At 38.9% G+C, this 18,858-nt stretch overlaps 1 protein-coding gene across 3 annotated transcripts in view; it reads right to left on the bottom strand.

Annotated features, from left to right (window-relative positions):
* Positions 1–18,858, bottom strand: part of SLC44A1 (solute carrier family 44 member 1) — a 201,431-nt gene that overhangs the window by 132,940 nt on the left and 49,633 nt on the right. For all 3 annotated transcript variants that reach the window (XM_023242530.2, XM_023242529.2, XM_023242528.2), the window contains exons 2-3: positions 13,384–13,473; positions 2,222–2,364 (exon numbers count right to left, since the gene is read on the bottom strand). In XM_023242530.2, the coding sequence (XP_023098298.1) occupies positions 2,222–2,364; positions 13,384–13,473 (233 nt within the window). The remainder of the gene's footprint in view (positions 1–2,221; positions 2,365–13,383; positions 13,474–18,858) is intronic.

Below are 18,858 nucleotides of genomic sequence, written 5' to 3'. Positions count from 1 at the left end.
ATTTATAGGTAGAAATACTTAGATGGGTCGGTACTAAAATGTTTATATGCAGAGAAGAACAAGGAGAGATCAAAAATAAATAAACATGTACACACGAATTAAAGCGTAGCTATACTTGGGAAACTATTTCCCCTACAGCTATCCATGAATGGTTCCCAGCTCTGCTAAGCACTCAGGGAAAAGTAATCATTTTTTGGAATAAAAAGCAGGCTTTCTTTGTGAGAGGCCAAAATATACACACACACACATACACACATATATGTGTGTATGTGGTGTGTATATATAAATTAAAAATCGACCAAATGAACCTCCACAAGGTTAATGTGAAGAGTGACATTTACACAAACCTTATGGTGAGAATAAGCTTGGAACCATCAGCAAGTTACAAAAGAAGCCATATACATGAGTATGACCTCATATGAGCAGCAGACCTGAGGGAAGAGAGCCCTTTTCCAACCTCCTAAATTATCTAAATAGTGATATTTTATGGTTGGTACATGTGAACAGTGTTAAAGAGTCAAACATGGGGCACCCAGGTGGCTCAGCCAGTTAAGCATCTGACTTCAGCTCAGATCATGATCTCACAGTTTGTGGGTTTGAGCCCCATGTTGGGCTCTGTGTTGACAGCTCAGAGCCTGGAGCCTGCTTCCGATTCTGTGTCTCCCTCTTTCTCTACCCCTCCCCTGCTTGCACTCTCTCTTTCAAAAACAAACATTAAAAAAAAAAAAATACAAGTCAAACAGTATTTGACAGCAAAAAACACTACCTACAAAAAAAAAGATGTAGAATTCTGTACTATTTTTGCAACTTCTATGAGTCTAAAATTATTTCAAAATAGAAAGTTATATATATATATATGTATATATATATATATATATATATATATATATATATATATATATATATATGGGCTATCTTGTTACGAGAATACAAGGCTTAAAATTTGTGTTAATTTTATGAGGCAATCAAAAAACAGGATAAATGAAAATCCTCCAAATTACTCTCCGTGAGTCCAGTTTTTACTTCTGTCAAGGGATGCAGGTGCATTATCAGGGGAAAAGCTCATGGTCTGCGTTTGATATTCCACTGAGCAACCAGACTTTTGAGAAAATCATTTCAATCTCTCTAAGCCTCTGCTACACCTACCTCACAGCATGGTATCATATGCTTGCCAACTATGGCATGCTAGACAAATATTTATTATTATTATTTAAAATTTCATTTATTTGAATAGCATTATTCCTTCATTCAATGGGGAACTATCTTTGAGATATTACTAACTATTTGGGTCTCTTCAGGTTTGTGAAATTATCAAATTAATCTTATATTTGCCGGTAGTGGCCATGACTTAACAAACAGATTTATCTAATAATAAAAATAGTTATCACATCCTGGAAAATGTTTCTTAAGACAACTATAGCCTAAAAAAATGTTTCTACTGCTTAGCCTTTCCCTATAAAGTTCATTAATTGAATTGGATAACCCATTACTTTAAAATTAGTTTGGTTAATTCTGAAGATCTGTCTTTATTTATTAGACCTATCTAATCAAGTAGGGCATAAATATACAGTGTGGACAAATATACTGACATCATACCTAAAATATGTTTCATGAAATACATTTCCCTCACAGACATTAAAAATGAAGTCATAGCTCCTCCGAAGAAAAAAGACAATTAAGGAATTTCAAGACATTCAAAAGATGAAGCTTGAGAACTCAAAACAAATTTTAAAGTCTGACAAAGAAAATGTATCTTTTATAAAATTGGAAATTTATGCGTACTGTACTTATAAATGATGCATCACAAAATGTTTCATTATACCTTTAATGTTTCAAAATCCATTACCATCCCTCTCTCTCCCATCAAGTACAATCTTAGGAAGAAAAAATATTATGTTATTTCCTGAGTTAAAACTTTGTGTACAACCTATAGGCTAATGGAAAAACCGAGTAAAGGAATAACCTTCTCAAATCAAGCCTTTACTCGTTAAACCCTGAAGGTCACCCATTTTAACCTGGCAGCTCATTTTATTTCCTGGAAAATGTATTTAGAGACCAAAACCAGGAATGATTCAAGTGGACAGTTAAAAAACTAAAAACACCAACAGGAGTCATATGAAAATAACATATTACTGAAGATTATTAGAAAATATAAAAGAGCAGGACTTTCTACCCCCGTTCAAAGTTTCCATGGAGTTCATTCAGCCAACAGTCTACTCACTTCCGGTGGGTGTGGTCCATGCCACTGTTTGGTATTGCTTCCAACTTTGCATTTTTCTGCCCACAGATATTTCCATAGCTGTCGTATCCTGACACTAGTCTCGCTGCTGCACCTGTTGCTACTGAAAAGCCACAAATAAATCCCTAGAAAAAAAAACAGAAAAAACATACAAATAAACCATTTCAATAGCAACAGTCACTACTTGATACGATAATGAGCTTCTTTTGTCTGTTGAGGGGAACAAAGAGCTATCTTTCCTTATTGCAAACACTATTCTACTGTTTTCCTTGGATTTCACATGAGCAGCACAAAGAAGTCCACAGGGAAACACTATTTACTACCATAACAAAACAAATCTCAAGCTTTTACATCATGAGATCGTCTTTGCATTTTATAATAATAAGAGCAGCTTCTCTGTATGGAACATCTGCTCTGTGCCAGGCTCTGTACTAGGTGCTTACCAGACGTTATCGCTAATCCTCATGATAAGGAAACTGAGGCCCAGAGAGGTTAAATAAGTTGTCCAAAGCCATAGAAACTAGTAAAGATGAGAGCATAAAATCAAACCCAGCTTGTTTCATTCTTCAGCGGTTTTTGGTTGTAAAAGAGTTCTGTTAAATTAACAGCAACCGATGAAAGAAAGAAATTCAAAGAACAATAGGTACGTGGGTTTTGAATTATTACCACTTTGGTGCCCACAACACTTCTGTTTCCTTCCTTCAGTAAAGCTGTATACAAGCCAAAAAATTACACCATGAAACACTACTCTGCTTTTAATATTGCAGAGTCAAGGAGAGTGAGGCACTGGGTCTGTGTGCCACAAAGGTCACTTCATTTCATGGGAATATGATTCATCACAGTGCCCAAGGCAAATAAATGGTAGATGCTTCCAAACTGCATCATGCTTGCTAAATCGAGTATGCACGAAGAGCAGTAACAGCCTATATTCCACTGCAGGCTGGTAGGCATTAAGAATAGTAAGTAAGGTGAATCATTACTGATCAACCGAATTGGGAGAAAAGGCTGGGGCTAGAAAATCTTGCAATGTGGTCATTAAAAGGTAGAGTTTTGATCATCTTTACTGAAGTGGTTAATGAAGGCAGAGATTATCACTGTTTAACTTATCATAGCCAAGTCTCACGAGTAGTACTCATAGAAGCAGTCAGCCATGCTAGATCTCAGGGCTATGGTGCTAAGTACTGTCCTCACACACAGTTCCTACAAGAAAAGTATTTCCCCCCTTAATTACTTTCCTAAAAAGGCAAACAAATTCTTTTTTTCTGAATGACCCCTCTATTTTTATCTTGCAGGTAAGGAAAAAGAGTAAGGAGTGTGGCTCTAAATACTAGAAACTGCTTGAAACTACGGTTTACAAGAAAGTCAACTCCAGAAGTGGAGACTATCCCAGATTTGCCACTCCCATGCCTTCTGATCCTTGCCAGGTTACTTTAACTCTCCACACCTCAATTTACTCACCTGTGAAATGGAGATAATGACTGTGTAGCTCATAAGACTGCTGTAAGGATTAAATGAAATAATCCTGTAAAGTGCTAAGAATCCTGCTTGGCACATAGTAAGAGCTCAATAAATATTAGCTAGTATTGTTAGAAATGAGAACATGTAAAGGAAAAGACCATGGGCTCCAGGGGCAGATTAAGCTTCACTGAGAACTCCATTTTCTACTTGTGTGACATTGAACAAACTTGCTTAATGCTCTGTGCTTCAGTTTTCCCGTCTATAAATTGAGGCTAAAACCACTTACCACAAAGGCTGCTGTGAGAATGACACGAAATAATGCATGTAAGTGTCCTGTTTCAATAAAAATGTTAGTACCCTTCTGCCTCAAAGCTAACTGCTAGCACTAGGGTCAGGCACAGGTTGGTCAGGACTCACCTAGGCACCCTCACCTTGTGGCCCACCCCCTCTCTCCTGACTCCTCCAAGAAAAATGCAAGACAATTAGTTCCATGTCAGGACTTCAAGCCAATATGAAAACATAAGAAAATAAAAAAATGTAATCCCCTGCACACATACACATGTTCAAATCAGCTTTCCATCTTAAGCAGATCCCTGAACCTATCATTGGGAAATCCTACACCGAACAAAAACCGGAAGTGGAGGTAAACATTAGGAGGTTGAACGGCTAATTTTCCAACACAGTTCTTTGACAAGAAGAATCACCAAGTGACAGAAAGGGAACCCAGAAAGATCTGGATTTAAACCCTCACTCTACCACGTACTACCTATGCGACTCTGATCCAATTACCTACTTAGAGTATTTCCTCCTCATCCCTAACACAGAGCCCCATCCTCTATTTCACAACCCAGTGATGAGGAGTAAATGAGATCATGCACATCTAATCCCTCGCTGGTCTGGTACACAGCTGGTGACCAAGACATGGTGGCTGGTAGTGGGAAACCTGAATGACGAAGCCAGACCAAAGAGGCTGACAACGGTAATTGGGGACTAACCAAACACTCCTTCAGTTCTCTTCTTTTAGAACAAAAATTTCTAGGGGGAAAATGAGAAATACTGTAACTCTGTCACTACACAGAAACATTTAGACCACAATCACAATCTTCTTCCACTATAGTCAAAATAGCAAGGCCCTTGCATAATTAAAAGGTTATGTTCTTCTTTCACTTTTTATAGAAATTTTCTTCTTATGTTTCATACGTACTTTGTGTTACAGATTCCTTTCAATGGCTTCTGAGTTCCCTTTCTGACTATTTTTAACAGTACTGTGGGACATGTGAGGTTCTTTTTTTTTTTTTTTTTATCATAAGCCACCTCACATCCCTCTGGGATGTAGGCAGAGTATAAATTATAAATGTTACATATATATGGTAAAATGGGGACACTGACATATTTTCACACTGGCCATTTAAACTTCTTAGTAGTTTCCAAAAGCATTAGAGAAGAGAGGGTGAGAAGCTTCAGGGGAGAAAGGAAGGAGAATAGTAAGCTAAGAAGATAGGAAGAAACCATGACTGTTATCCCAGGGACTTCCCATATGGTACACGTACCCACAATGGGGAATTAGGCCAAATATAATTAAAAATACAATCTCCTTTAAAAAACAAAAAATTCTGAAATCCAAATGTAGGAAGCAATATAGTTTCAGATGAGAAAAAAAATGTGGTGCAAGAAATTAAAATAGGATGAGAGAAACTTTACAGAATGCACTCAATTTAATGGCTCTAAGCGGGGAGAGGAAGAGGCATTCAAGAGAAGGAAATCATATTAATGAAGCAAATGATAAGGGGGATGAGGAAAGCTTTTATATGCCTATAGAAGAGAGCAATCACTGCAGAGAAAGTAAGCCTATTAGTAAGGAAGAGAACCATGGCTAAAATCTTAAAAGGGCTGAGTTACTGAATTGCTTTCAGAACAGCTATTTTGAGAGAGAGAGAGGAGCAGACAAATCTAATCACAAACAGAAGGTGACTCAAATCAGATAAAGGCATACGGCGGTGGTGGATCCCATGCCAGATCTGGCAAACTAGGAAGTACCTACTACCTCAGAGGGAGACAGACAATTTCTGAACTGCACTCATTAGTTCAATTTAAGAAGGAGGATTTGCTTAGCTTCATTCACTAGTAGTCAAAAAAGGGGACACATTTTATGTCACAAGCATGTATGAATTTCAAACCTGGAGCCTTAACATGCAACTGAGCAAGGCGAAAGCCTTAGTTTGGGTTTTGGGTGTGGAAAAAAAACGGTCAACAAAAACACATGTGGCGTGTGGCGGGTGAGAATGAAATACAAATCTAGTAAAATGTTTCAAAATAGAAAGATGGGGGAAAAGATTTATGTTTATAGCTCTGAAATGAAAGTATATCCAGGCTCTTTTTTTCCCCTTCAATACTACCTCCTTTAGTTCTATACCTAATCCTCTACCTCTATTCCTAAACTCAGTGAAAGCTTGGAATCAATCTCCTAATCACTAATTTGTCAAACCTTGAAGCAGTATTTGGCTTCTGTTCCTCCTTTTCTGAGAACCCAGAGACAAGGAAGGCTATTAGGACCTAGAAGACAGGACAAGAATGCCTGATGCAGGGGCACCTGGATGGCTCAGTCAGTTAAGCATCTGACTCTTAATTTTGGCTCATGTCATGATCTCACAGTTTGTGGGATTGAGCCCCAAGTCGGGCTCTGTGCTGACAGCATGGAGCCTGCTTGGGATCCTCTCTCCCCCTCTCTCTGTGCCTCCCCCGCTCACGTGTGCATACACACTCTCTCAAAATAAATACATTTTATAAAAAGAATACCTGATGAATAACTAATATTTATACAAACTAAAAAAAAATTTTTTTAATTTTGCCAATCTTCCAGATTTCTGGATTTCTTCACACATTAATAGGATGTATTACTCTAAGAAAGAAGAAAGAATCAATAAGCAAGAATGTTTGGAAGTCTAGAAAATATACACCCAATAAGTATTTACTGAGCATTTACAAATGCAAGATGCTATGCAGGGTACAAAAAGGTTAAAATACATGAAGTTTACCCTAAAATAACTGAAATGGGGGCACCTGGGTGGCTCAGTTGGTTAAGCAGCCAACTTCGGCTCAGGTCATGATCTCATGGTTTGTGAGTTGGAGCCCTGCATCAGCTGACTCCAGCTGGGAACCTGGAGCCTGCTTCAGATTCTTTGTCTCCCTCTCTCCCCCTCCCCCGCTTGAGCTCTGTCTCTCAAAAAAATAAACGTTAAAAAAAAAAAAAAGAACTGAAATGTTCTCAAAAGGTTAGAAAATCATGCGGTATGAGGAAGCAAAATCAGATAGGCTCAGTTTCATGGGCAGCTTGAGCAATGAAAAAAAGAAAAAACACAAACAGGGAATACTAGACATTGAACCCAGCTCTGATACAAATACTCCCTATGATCTTGGGTAAGTCACTTTAAATTCTGAGCCTCAGTTTCCTGGGTTTAACTAGATTAATCTCTAAAGCACTTTCCTCTTCTCAAAATTTATGATCCTAAGGGAAAGTAGACACAAAGTAAAATTTTTCAGAGTATACTTGCAGAAAGAAGTATAAGCCCATTTGGTCCAGCATAGTGACCAAGAACACAAAAACAAGAGTAGGTTAAAAGCAAATCAATTTAGAGGTACATGGGTGGCTCAGTCAGTTAAGCATCCAACTCCCGATTTCGGCTCAGGTCATGATCTCATGGTCATGATATCAAGCCCTGCATCAGGTTCTGCGCTGATTTTCTCTCTCTCTCTCTCTCTCTGTCCCTCCCCTGCTTTTGCTCTCTCCAAAATAAAAAAATAAATAAAAATTAAAAAAAAAAAAAAAAGAAAGAAAATCCTGGGAATGCAAGCTGGTGCAGCCACTCTGGAAAACAGTATGGAGGTTTCTCAAAAAACTCAAAATAGAACTACCCTATGACCCAGCAATTGCACTAGTAGGTATTTATCCAAGGATACAGTTGTGCTGTTTCAAAGGGACACATGCACTCCAATGTTTATAGCAGCACTATCAACAATAGCCAAAGTATGGAAAGAGCCCAAATGTCCCTCAATGGATGAATGGATAAAGAAGATGTGGTATATATACAATGGAGTATTACTCGGCAATTAAAAATAATGAAATCTTGCCATTTGCAACTACATGGATGGAATTGAAGGTATTATGCTAAGTGAAATTAGTCAGAGAAAGACATATATCCTATGACTTCACTATATGAGGACTTTGAGAGACAAAACAGATGAACATAAGGGAAGGGAAACAAAAATAATATGAAGGCAGGGAGGGGGACAAAACATAAGAGACTCATGGATATGGAGAACAGAGGGTTACTGGAGGGAGTATGGGAGGGGGTAATGGGCTAAATGGGTAAGGAGCATTAAGGAATCTACTCCTGAAATCCTTGTTGCACTATACGCTACCTAATTTGGATGTAAATTTTTAAAAATAATAAAATTAATAAAAAAATAAAAAATTAAATTAAATTAAAAACCAAATCCATGTAATCAATGTAAAAATAGTTAACATGGTAAAGTTTATGTTATTTATATTTTACCATAATAAAAAAAAGGAAAAAAAACCAAAGGATTTAACATTAAGCAGGTACATATTTGGATCAGGTAACCTTAAGGTAATTTTCTTCCTCTTCCTGGCAAAGCACAGACCATCACACAGATGACTAAATACTGCAGTGAGTCTCTGAGTCTTTCACTAGGTGCTGCATGCTCAACAATAGTTAATGAGGTAGAAACACTATGCTCTGGGAACTAGACTAATGCTATAAAATTAAAAAAAGGTCCTTGAAAGCAGTCTGAAGGGACAACGTATGCAATGATGTCTCCTACGCCTAGCTCTAGTCCAGACCATTCTCCAAAGCTCCAACTCTGCATTTCCCAGTGCTTATCCTTACCCATGCCCTACTTCTGTCGAATTCATCTTCTCATTCCACACTTCCCCAAACCACTCACCTCTCCTGCACATACCCTGTCTGCATTTGTCATTTCATTCTTTACTGGACTGCACATGTAAGATACGGAGTGAGGGTACTGCTCAGTCTCCCCCCTCCACACTTCTGGCCATCACTATTGCTTCCTAACTGTGCCAAAGGAAGTAAGAATGCTGAACTGTTTGCTCAGAATCTGAAATACTGATGAGACAACATTTACTGGCCGGCAAGGTTACCGCATCCATGTTCTAAATAACTATCTGTTGTTCCCAATTCCAGGCAACAAAGGAGGGACTATCTCTTGAGGCCTCACCTTTTCTACCTCTTCTCTTCCGGGTTCAATGCTGCCACTGGGTTATCTAGACAAGTTATTGAACTTATCTCTGTGCCTCTGGTCTCTATCTGTAAAATGAGAATGTAGTTGTGAAATTTCAATGTTTCTGTGTCACATACAGAACAGCCCCTCGTCCGCAGTAAGAAGCAATAAGAGGGCTAAATTGTAAGGTCTCTCTACCTTCCACTGTCCATGGTAACACTCCTACTAGGGCCATCCAGTCGCCTCTCTTTCCTGGTTTCTGCGGTAAGCTGATCTGGGCAGATAGGGTCCCGATGGATCTCTTCCCTCTTCTCATACATACCTCTCTCTCCCTGAGAGAGAATGAACTTGCACTATCCAAGATGGGAAGGACCTTCAGCCCACATGGCACAAGCTTCATTCTACAAGTCATTTTCACCAAGGATTTCTTTATTGGATATAATCAGGTGACTGTCTGGTGACTAATAAATTAGTATTGGGGTGCCCGGGTGGCTCAGTTGGTTGAGCATCCGACTTCAGCTCAGGTCATAATCTCATGGTTTGTGGGGTTGAGCCCTGCATTGGGCTCTGTGCTGACAGCTCAGAGCCTGGAGTCTGCTTCGGATTCTGTGTCTCCCTTTCTTTCTGCCCCTCCCCTGCTCACATTCTGTGTCTCTCTCTCAAAAATAAATAAAAACATTAAAAAATTTAAAAAAATAATAAAGTAATATTTGTTTATCCATCTTATTTTTGTTCCTTCATGTGTACAGAAACTGTGGTTTGGAACTGGAGTCAGATTTGAGCTGAAAAGTTCTAACCTGAACTCCTAACACAAGAACCTCTTAGTCATCCTTACTCTGCCTCTGTCTTGCCTGCAACATTGATGCTCTCTCTTCCTCTCCTTTATTACTACCTTATTTCCAGTTTTCCACATGCTATCTGAACTATTCCATCAGCCTTCAAAGTGGTTCCCCTTTACAATGGCTTTACAGACCATCTTTAACATTGGCTACCAGGGCTATCTTCCTAAACCCGGTCACATCATTTCTTGCTTAAAACTCTTCAGTAGTTTATTGGTGCCTAAAACAGTGGTCTCTCAATCCTGGCTGAACATCGAACACAGAGATTAAATCACAATCAGAGGTGGGACCCAGGAACGAGTATTTTTTTTATTGCCTAATATGAGAACCACTTGATTACTACCTTAAAGGAAAATAGAAATTTAGAAGCACAATACTACGTGCAATTTTTTAGAATGGAGTTAAATGTATGTCCAATGATTTCAAAATACGGATGAAAGTTCAAATGGGGAAGATGATAGCTCTCAAGAAGGTTGGTAGAAATTTGCTTTGGAAAATAACCTAAGTTCTTGGGGCACCTGGGTGGCTCAGTTTGTTAAGCATCTGACTCTTGATTTCAGCTCAGGTCGTGATCCACGGTCATGGGATTGAGCCCTGTATCAGGCTACATGCTGGGCATGGAACCTGCTTAAGATTCTCATTCTCTCTCTCTCTCTCTCTCTCTCTCTCTCTCTCTCTCTCTCTCCCCACCTCGGCCTCTCTCCCACACTTTCATGTGCACTTCCCCCACGCCCCCCACCTAAAATAAAATTAAAGAAAAGAAAAATACCCTAAGTTCTAGACAAGGCAAGTAAGCATGGAAAAATCTTGAATGTAAGAGAGGAAATAAAAGAGAAGTACAAATATTTATGAAGAGGTGAACATGTGTAAATAAGATTTAATGGTGAAGATGAATCAAATAAGATAAGACCTTAACATATTTCAAAGCACGGACATCAAGGAATGAGCAAAGAACTACAAGTAAGGGACAGTGAATAAAGATATGACTTGAAAATAAGGTCACAAGTTGACAGAAAGGCCACTAGATCAAAAGAATATAGGCAGAAACTTCTGGTTCCTATTCTATCTTTGCCGTGTATTGCCATTATTATATTCTTAGACAAGCAAATATTTAACCTTGTTACACCTTGTTTATAAGCTAGGGATAAAACCTATTTCATAAGATAACTGGGAAAATTTAACAAGATAAATACATACAAAAGTATCAAGCATAGGGCAATGCTCAATAAATCAATAAATGTTTGATGAATGTTTCTCTGAGAAGTACTATAGGATGAAATCCTAAAAGAAAAAAACAAGCCTTTTCAAAACCATACACAACGAATACACGGAAGACAAAAAAACGTTGGTCTACTATTGTGTTCTGCCAGTATGGTGGGCAACAGAACTTGAAAACTTCTCCAGTTTCCACATCGCAAAATTTGAGGTTAGCTCAACTCCATGGAGGTAATCCATTAAAAAAATCCTTCCAAGACACATAACACTATGCCTGCATTTAAAAGTACACACAGTGCGGGGGGGGGGGGGGGGGCGCCTGGGTGGCTCAGCCAGTTAGGCGTCCGACTTCTGCTCAGGTCATGATCCTGTGGCTTGTGATGTGAGTTCAAGCCCCGCATCAGGCTCTGCGCTGACCGCTCAGAGCCTGAAGCCTGCTTTGGATTCTGTGTCTCCCTCTCTGTCTGCCCCTCCCCAGCTCACACTCTCTGTCTCTTTCTGAAAAAATAAACATTAAAAAAATTTTTTTTAATAAAAGAAAAATAAAAAGAACACACAGTGGGTCTTAATTACCACTGCACTGACATCAACATTAATTACCATTGCATTAAAACATGTCAGTAAACAAATACCCCTTACTCTCAGGTCACTCCCAAGTCAGCCTATCAACGTTCATGATGCTTTCCCGAGCTATTTTAGAGTAGAAAATCAAAAGCACCTGGAGTGGCAGGTACATGTGTTTATAAATCTAATTTCGAAAGGTCAGCTGCTGTTTGTCTCAGGGATGATTCAGGGTATGGGGAGAGGTGGTGGACTAATTCTGTTAACAAAAAAATTTTTCCCACACTCTGTATGCACACTGCATTTCAGGTGCCACTCCATTAAACTAAGTAGACTCTTGAACAACATCTTAGAAGTCCTAAGTGAGGAAATGGGTATTTTGATGTTTTCTAAGTATCTCAGGTTTCTTGAAACTAAGCTATTATCTTTAAAACTAACACTCCTTATTTTACTCAATTTATTATATCTCTTTAAAAAGTCTACTGCTTTCTTATCCTTTCTTCAGGTTCAGAACTGGCACCGGCTAATTATGCCTATTAGGCTTAGGGTAGTTCTGTGATTTTCAAGTGGCATTTGCAAGGTGTACCGTTGCAGAGGACACAGAATAAGATTTTCCTAAAGAAGCTCTATAAAAGATATGGGGAAATGGGGGTTAAAAACGCTCACGTATTTGTGAAAAAAGGCTGCCAGAGGTAGTGTATTTGTGTTTTGGTTTGTGAAGACCACGAAAAAGAAAGCGATACCGTCTGCACAGTCCCCTTGAGGAAGAGGAAACAAGGTGGCAGAAAAGAGCACTGCCCCGGAAATTATGAGACCGGGATTCTGTTCTCAGCCCTGCTAATAACTAACAATGTGCCTTGGGATGGTCATTGCCATCTCTGGGTTTGAGCTTCTCACTCTGTAGAATGAGGGTGATGAGCCAGATGAGGATTTCCAAGTCCATTCTAACTGTAGCTCTACACATCAGCTAGCTTTAAAACCGCTGTTTCCAACCTTCTTTTCCAGCCCAGCACACTGGCAGGGACTCTCAAGTCCCTGAAGGCTGTGTCAGAAACCCCTGCAGGGCCGGATGGGTATGCAGTTTGAATCAGCACACCCCCGACACCCTGTACGAGGGACTCTGCTCCTCCATCGTCTATACCCAATGGAAAATCACCAAGTCCCCCACCTCCAACTGAGAGACGTCACTCAGTACAGCACACACAGCAGGCAGCAGGGGCCTAGTATGGGCAGAAGCAGTGAGCAAGCAGCTTCACCTCTTCAGGAAGAACTAAAAGATGTCAGAATTGGAAACACTGTCGATACCCCCTGGCACAACTTCTAATGTTATACAAAGGAACACACCAAGTCCCTGAAAGGAAAACTGGTATAAAAACAGCCATCAGGTTTGTGTGATTGGGGTGGATAAATACTCAAGACTCCATGGCCAGTGCTCTGGTCAACATGCCATTAAGATCACAATTCACAGAAATTTATGTGGAATGATCTGGCTTCCTTAAATGATCTAGTAAAAGAGACAAAGTTCCAATCCCCTTAATGTTATCTCATGTAAGCTTAAAAAAAGAAAGAAAAAATCAAGGGGTATCAAATACCAATGAATTGTATGGGACAAAAATAACCAGCTTCAATGATACCCTAGGACCTCCTGTTATAAGCAATTCAGGAGGGGTTAAATATAAATAAATAAATAAATAAATAAATAAATAAATAAATAAATAAATAAATAACAAGCTCCCCCTTTAAACCAATTCCCCATCATCCCCTTGGATCATGAGTTCACCAGGTTCTGATCATCTAGGAGAGTGTCCTTACCATTCCAATGCAGAAGAGAATAAAAAGCAGCAGCCAGGGTATGTCTGTACAGCTACGGTCCTCCAGTGGCTTCCATTCTCGTTTAGAGCTCTAATTGAAAATACAAAATAAGAGAGTGGCGAATGTTAAACGTAGTTAAAATGAGGAAGGCACAAAAATACCACTTACACCTAGACTCCTTCTTGCCTGACAAGTTTCTACTGAACCTATTAAGATACAAGTCAAGTACAGGTCACCTTTCTGGGAAGTTTTCCCTAACACCCCACCTTTCTTCCTGGTTAGGCAGAGTACTGACTCCAATGCTTTTCTTGTACCTCTATTAGAGTAGTTAGCATTCTGGCTTGGAATTGTTAACTGTATCCCCAGAAGAACATGAGCTTCACAAGGGAAAAGACCTCTTCTCATTTCCCAGCATCTAACGTGACACCTGAGGGTTCAAGACATGTATTCAATACGGCCTTTTTTTTTTTTTTTTTAATTTTTTTTTCAACGTTTATTTATTTTTGGGACAGAGAGAGACAGAGCATGAACAGGGGAGGGGCAGAGAGAGAGGGAGACAGAATCGGAAACAGGCTCCAGGCTCTGAGCCATCAGCCCAGAGCCTGACGCGGGGCTCGAAACCACAGACCGCGAGATCGTGACCTGGCTGAAGTCGGACGCTTAACCGACTGCGCCACCCAGGCGCCCCAATACGGCCTTTTTTAACGAATAAATGAACAAACAAATTCTTCCAACTTTAATCTTAGTGGTTGCTTTCTCTTTGTGTGTCCAGATGCTAAACTTAAAAATTTACAGGGGCGCCTGGGTGGCTCAGTCAGTTAAGCGTCTGACTTCGGCTCGGGTCATGATCTCACAGTTCGTGAGTTCGAGCCCCACGTCGGGCTCTGTGCTAACGGCTCAGAGCCTGGAGCCTGCTTCGGATTCTGGGTCTCCTTCTCTCTCTGCCATTCCCCAGTTTGCACTGTCTGTCTGTCTCTCTCAGAAATAAACATTAAAAAAATTTTTTTTAATCTAGAATGTGCTTTACATATTATGTTCTTTTCTAGGAAGAAAACCCATTAAAGTGAATTCCTATTCAAGGGTAATTTCTTTTAGATCTAATAAAATTCAGGAGAGAAAAACTAAATTAAAACATTTTTAGAGACAGATCTGGGTAACTCCTAAGCCACCATCCACGGATTTTCAGTCTGTTTCTAGAAAGTAGAAAGAGTTTCTCGATCAAACAGAGATTCCCTAACTGAAGAACTAGAAGCATTCTAAAAGTAAATGTGCGAAGTATTGAATGGAATCCTGATTGCATCTTTTTTTCTTATAGCAAATACTCTCAGGCTCTCAAGTCAGCTTACAAATTCCTTTTAACCAGAATGTAACAGAAAAAACACCCCTAAGTTTTCTAATGAACAAAAAACCCAGGGTCTCCCACCCTATGCTGGAAACAATAGGCAGAGAAGGGAGAGAAGGCAGCCTTGGGAAACCTATGGGAAAAGTTCTTGAGAGAAGGTTGGGGCCTCCAATGACAAGATCCAGGAAGCCATCTGGGAAGGCTTATCTTCAGGAAAGGGCATACCAACAGAAGGCGGCTGGAGATAATAAGGAGGCCTCTAGTATAATTAGTATTTAGAGTACAAGAGTCGGGAACTGGTTCTCAGGTTTGTTTATTGGCTTTTCCTCCCTTTAAAAAAGAAAACAACAGTTTTTAGCCATGTACCCTTTAATAACTTGATGAAAGCTACACATTCTTTTCTTGGGAGGTATGTATCTATTTGCATAGTTTTCATAAAACTTTAGGGAATTCAGACCCCAAGTTAGGAAACTCAACTTTAAAATACCTGCTTATCAATGTTGAAAGTAGAGAGTCTGAGCTACAACCCTTCTTCCCTACCCTTCACATGCTAACCAGACAGATGCCTTTTCCTTGTTTAGTGCCTTACACTGTTCAATTGTTCAACAACAACAACAACAAAAAACTCCACCCCCCTTAATAGCTTGGTCCCAGACACCCACACAAGAAAACAAAAGAGCAGTAGTGACTCACAGGGGAAAACCTTACCCTAAGACTCTAACTAGAATTAAAAACCAAGAGTGAGTAGGCAGTTTTTTCCAAAGGAATGTAACACTATGGAAAATGGATCAAGGACTCTGTTCTCTCGCCGGTGCTGTCATTAGTTAGCTACGTGACTTTGGAAAAATTGCTTCACCTCTCTGGGTGGCAGGAAGGAGTTAGACTGCATCTCTTAGGTTCCTTCCAACTGTAAAAATCTATGATCAGCAGGACAATTTTGTGAAAATTTTTATGACAAAAAAAAAAAAGAAAAGAAAAGCTGCAAAAATAATTTGACATTATTCCTTGTACTTTTCAAGCAAGAATGCCAGTATTGTGGTCTATGTTTGGAACACAGCTACTCACAGTACGAATAAAGAATGTTTCTTTGTATTAAATAATTTCAATCTTGAATAATTCCCGTTAGAGTAAAATGACTTACAAACACAGAATTTGGATACCTCTTTGAAATTCATATTTACCCTAAGGTAATTTCCAGAGCAAGAGCTACTTTAACATGCTATATTTGTTTATCTTAAACAGTCTAAAAAAACAAAACAAAACAGTCTATAAGGGGGGGGCAGGGAGGAGCCTCGGATTGATTGAGCAGTTTCTTTACCCACAACTATTTTCTTAGCAATGTTACCTTAGACCAACATTCAGTTTTTAATGCTTAAATTTTCACCTACAACATAAAGAAAGTGGGATTTCACTCTTGACCAGAAACACACAGAGATTCGACATCCCAACAATTTAATTCTACTTACTGTGGGCCACTTGCGACCAAATACGTAAAAAAACCTTTCACTGGGGAGGAGAAGCAGAGAGAGGAGGGAGTTACATGTAAAAGATAGTGACAAGATACAAACTAGAACAGAAGAACATCAAGGAGAGGGTGGTCACTCTTACTCAGATAAAGAAAGGCGTCTCAGAGGAACGATGGCTTGGGGGTATTCTGAGGACTAAACGTGAGTATCTATCACACAGTAAGCACTAATTCTTAGTTATTCTTATTCATCCACACTTTTTAGTTAACCCTCTCCCTATTAAGATATCCTTTTACCAAATGGACCTTTCCAAATAAAAGAAATAAAAAGAATATTAAAGTTGCCTTTCCCCTTCTATTTACTACAACTTGACTTAATGGTGGCATGTTTGCATTTTAGCTACTGTTCTTAATGTTATCAGTCACTGATCACTATTAACTAGGTACTATACCCAAAGCTTTACATACTTTATGCCTTCTTTACATACATTATGTCTTCAAAACAGCTCTCTGATGCAGGTTATCATCCTTATTTCACAGATTAAAAAACAACAACAACAACAAAAAACAACCCAAACTCAAAAGTTAAATAATCAGCCCAAGATTTTAGAGTTGTGCAACCAGACTCTGAATCCAACTCTGTGACCGCAAAAACAAATCCAATGAGAATATCGTTCATTTGCACCAGTCAGTGAGGAACAAAACTCCACTAGTTTTTCTTCACAACGCAAAACTGGGGAGCCAACTCAATTATTTAAAATCCTATAGACACCGAGAAAGAGAGGAAGATGTTTTATGAGCCATGACATTTCTCAAGCGAGTCAAGAAACCCAACAGTTGAAAAATTTTAATGATTCTTTAACAGATTTAACCAAGTGGCAACTGGATTTAATGCTGTCTGTTTCTTCCAATTAAAATCCACATAGACCTGGCAGAAGGAAAATGTTTTACAAAAGCACGTTTTAAATGCGATTTTTATCCCCTTCTCAAATTCTATATGAGATTAATACAGGCTGTCAGTAAATGTTAGGTCCCTTCCCCTTCACACAATCTTACAATTTAGGAACTAAATAGGGCCAATGTAATCATACTGTGCAAACCTTAAATGACAATGATTGAGACTGAGGGAAGGGAGAGGTAGGGACTAGCCCAAGGGATCCTATTTGATCCTCAAAACAAGTCTGTTAGTCATTATTATATGTTCCTGATTTTTCTACTTTGTAAAAGAGAAAACCAAGGTTCAGAGAAAATAAGTGGAAAATCTATATCTGAAACCTGAGACCTCAAACTCAAGCAGAGAGATGGACACTGTAAGACTTAAGGAAATGCTAAAAATAAAAAAAAAAACATGGTAACAAGATGAAGAATGCTTTTGTCAGGCTCATCAATAGACTAAACACAGCCCAGGAAAGAATCAATAAACTCAAGGATAGGTCAATAGAAATTACTGAAAATGAAACACAAAGAAAAAAAGAGCGAAAAATCAAAAGCCCACAAAAGAGCATCCAAGAACTACAGGGCAATATCAAATGGTCTAACATAGGTGTAATTGGAACCCCAGAAGGAGAAGATTGAATGGGGCAGAGAAAATGTTAGAAGAAATAATGACTGAGAATCTTACAAAAATTATCACAAAAGAAATTTATAAGAAAGCACAGCTATATTTACTAAATTTATAACAAAAAAAAAAATCAAAGCACAGATCCAAGAGGTTCAGAGAATCCCAAACAGTATAAATCCAATATACATACGCATGTGTGCATACACACACATACACACGCTATACATATCATATTCAAACTGTTGAAAACCAAAAATAAAGAGATCATCTTGATGGCAGCAGGAGGTGGGCACATTACATACAGAGAAACAAAGATTAAGCAACCTTCTTGTCAGAAACTATGCAAAACAAAACAAAAAGCATGCAATGACATCTTTAAATTATTGAAAAAATTTTTTAAAAAGTCAACACTTTTTAGGGGACCCTGGGTGGCTCCGTGGGTCTGACTCTTGATTTCAGCTCCAGTCATGGTCCCGAATCGTGGGATTGAGCCCCACTTAGGATTCCCTCTCTCTCTCTCCCACTGCTCCTCTCCCCCATTCATACTTGCTCTCTAAAAAAAAAGAAAATTATATCTATATTTCTGAGAAAAATGGTTCTCAAAAATAGACTTTTTCAAACAAACTCTAAGAATTTATTAGCAGCAAACCTGAACTACAAAAACTGTTCAGGCTGTGGCTGGCTCAGTCAGTATAGCATGAGACTCTTGACCTCAAGGTTGTGAGTTCAGGCCTCACATTTGGCATTGAGCCTTCTGTTAAAAAAAAAGAAAAATCTTCAGGCTGAAAGAATAAAATACCAGACAAATCTGAATGTATAAAAAGAAAGATTTCCAAAAATGGGAAAAATGAAGCTTTGAAATCTTCCATAAAGTTTTTAAAATAAGGGTATATGTGAATGTGGAGGTTCCTCAAAAAATTTAAAATAGATCTACCCTATGACCCAGCAATAGCACTGCCAGGAATTTACCCAAGAGATACAGGAGTGCTGATGCATAGGGGCACTTGTACTCCAATGTTTATAGCAGCACTCTCAAGAATAGCCAAATTATAGAAAGAGCCCAAATGTCCAACAACTGATGAATGGATAAAGAAATTGTGGTTTATA

This window comes from Felis catus, chromosome D4 (assembly GCF_018350175.1).
Source record: "Felis catus isolate Fca126 chromosome D4, F.catus_Fca126_mat1.0, whole genome shotgun sequence".
In the NCBI taxonomy this organism is placed as follows: domain Eukaryota; kingdom Metazoa; phylum Chordata; class Mammalia; order Carnivora; family Felidae; genus Felis; species Felis catus.
The sequence above is the reverse complement of the archived record's forward strand: the minus strand, read 5'-3'. Positions and strand labels throughout refer to the sequence as shown.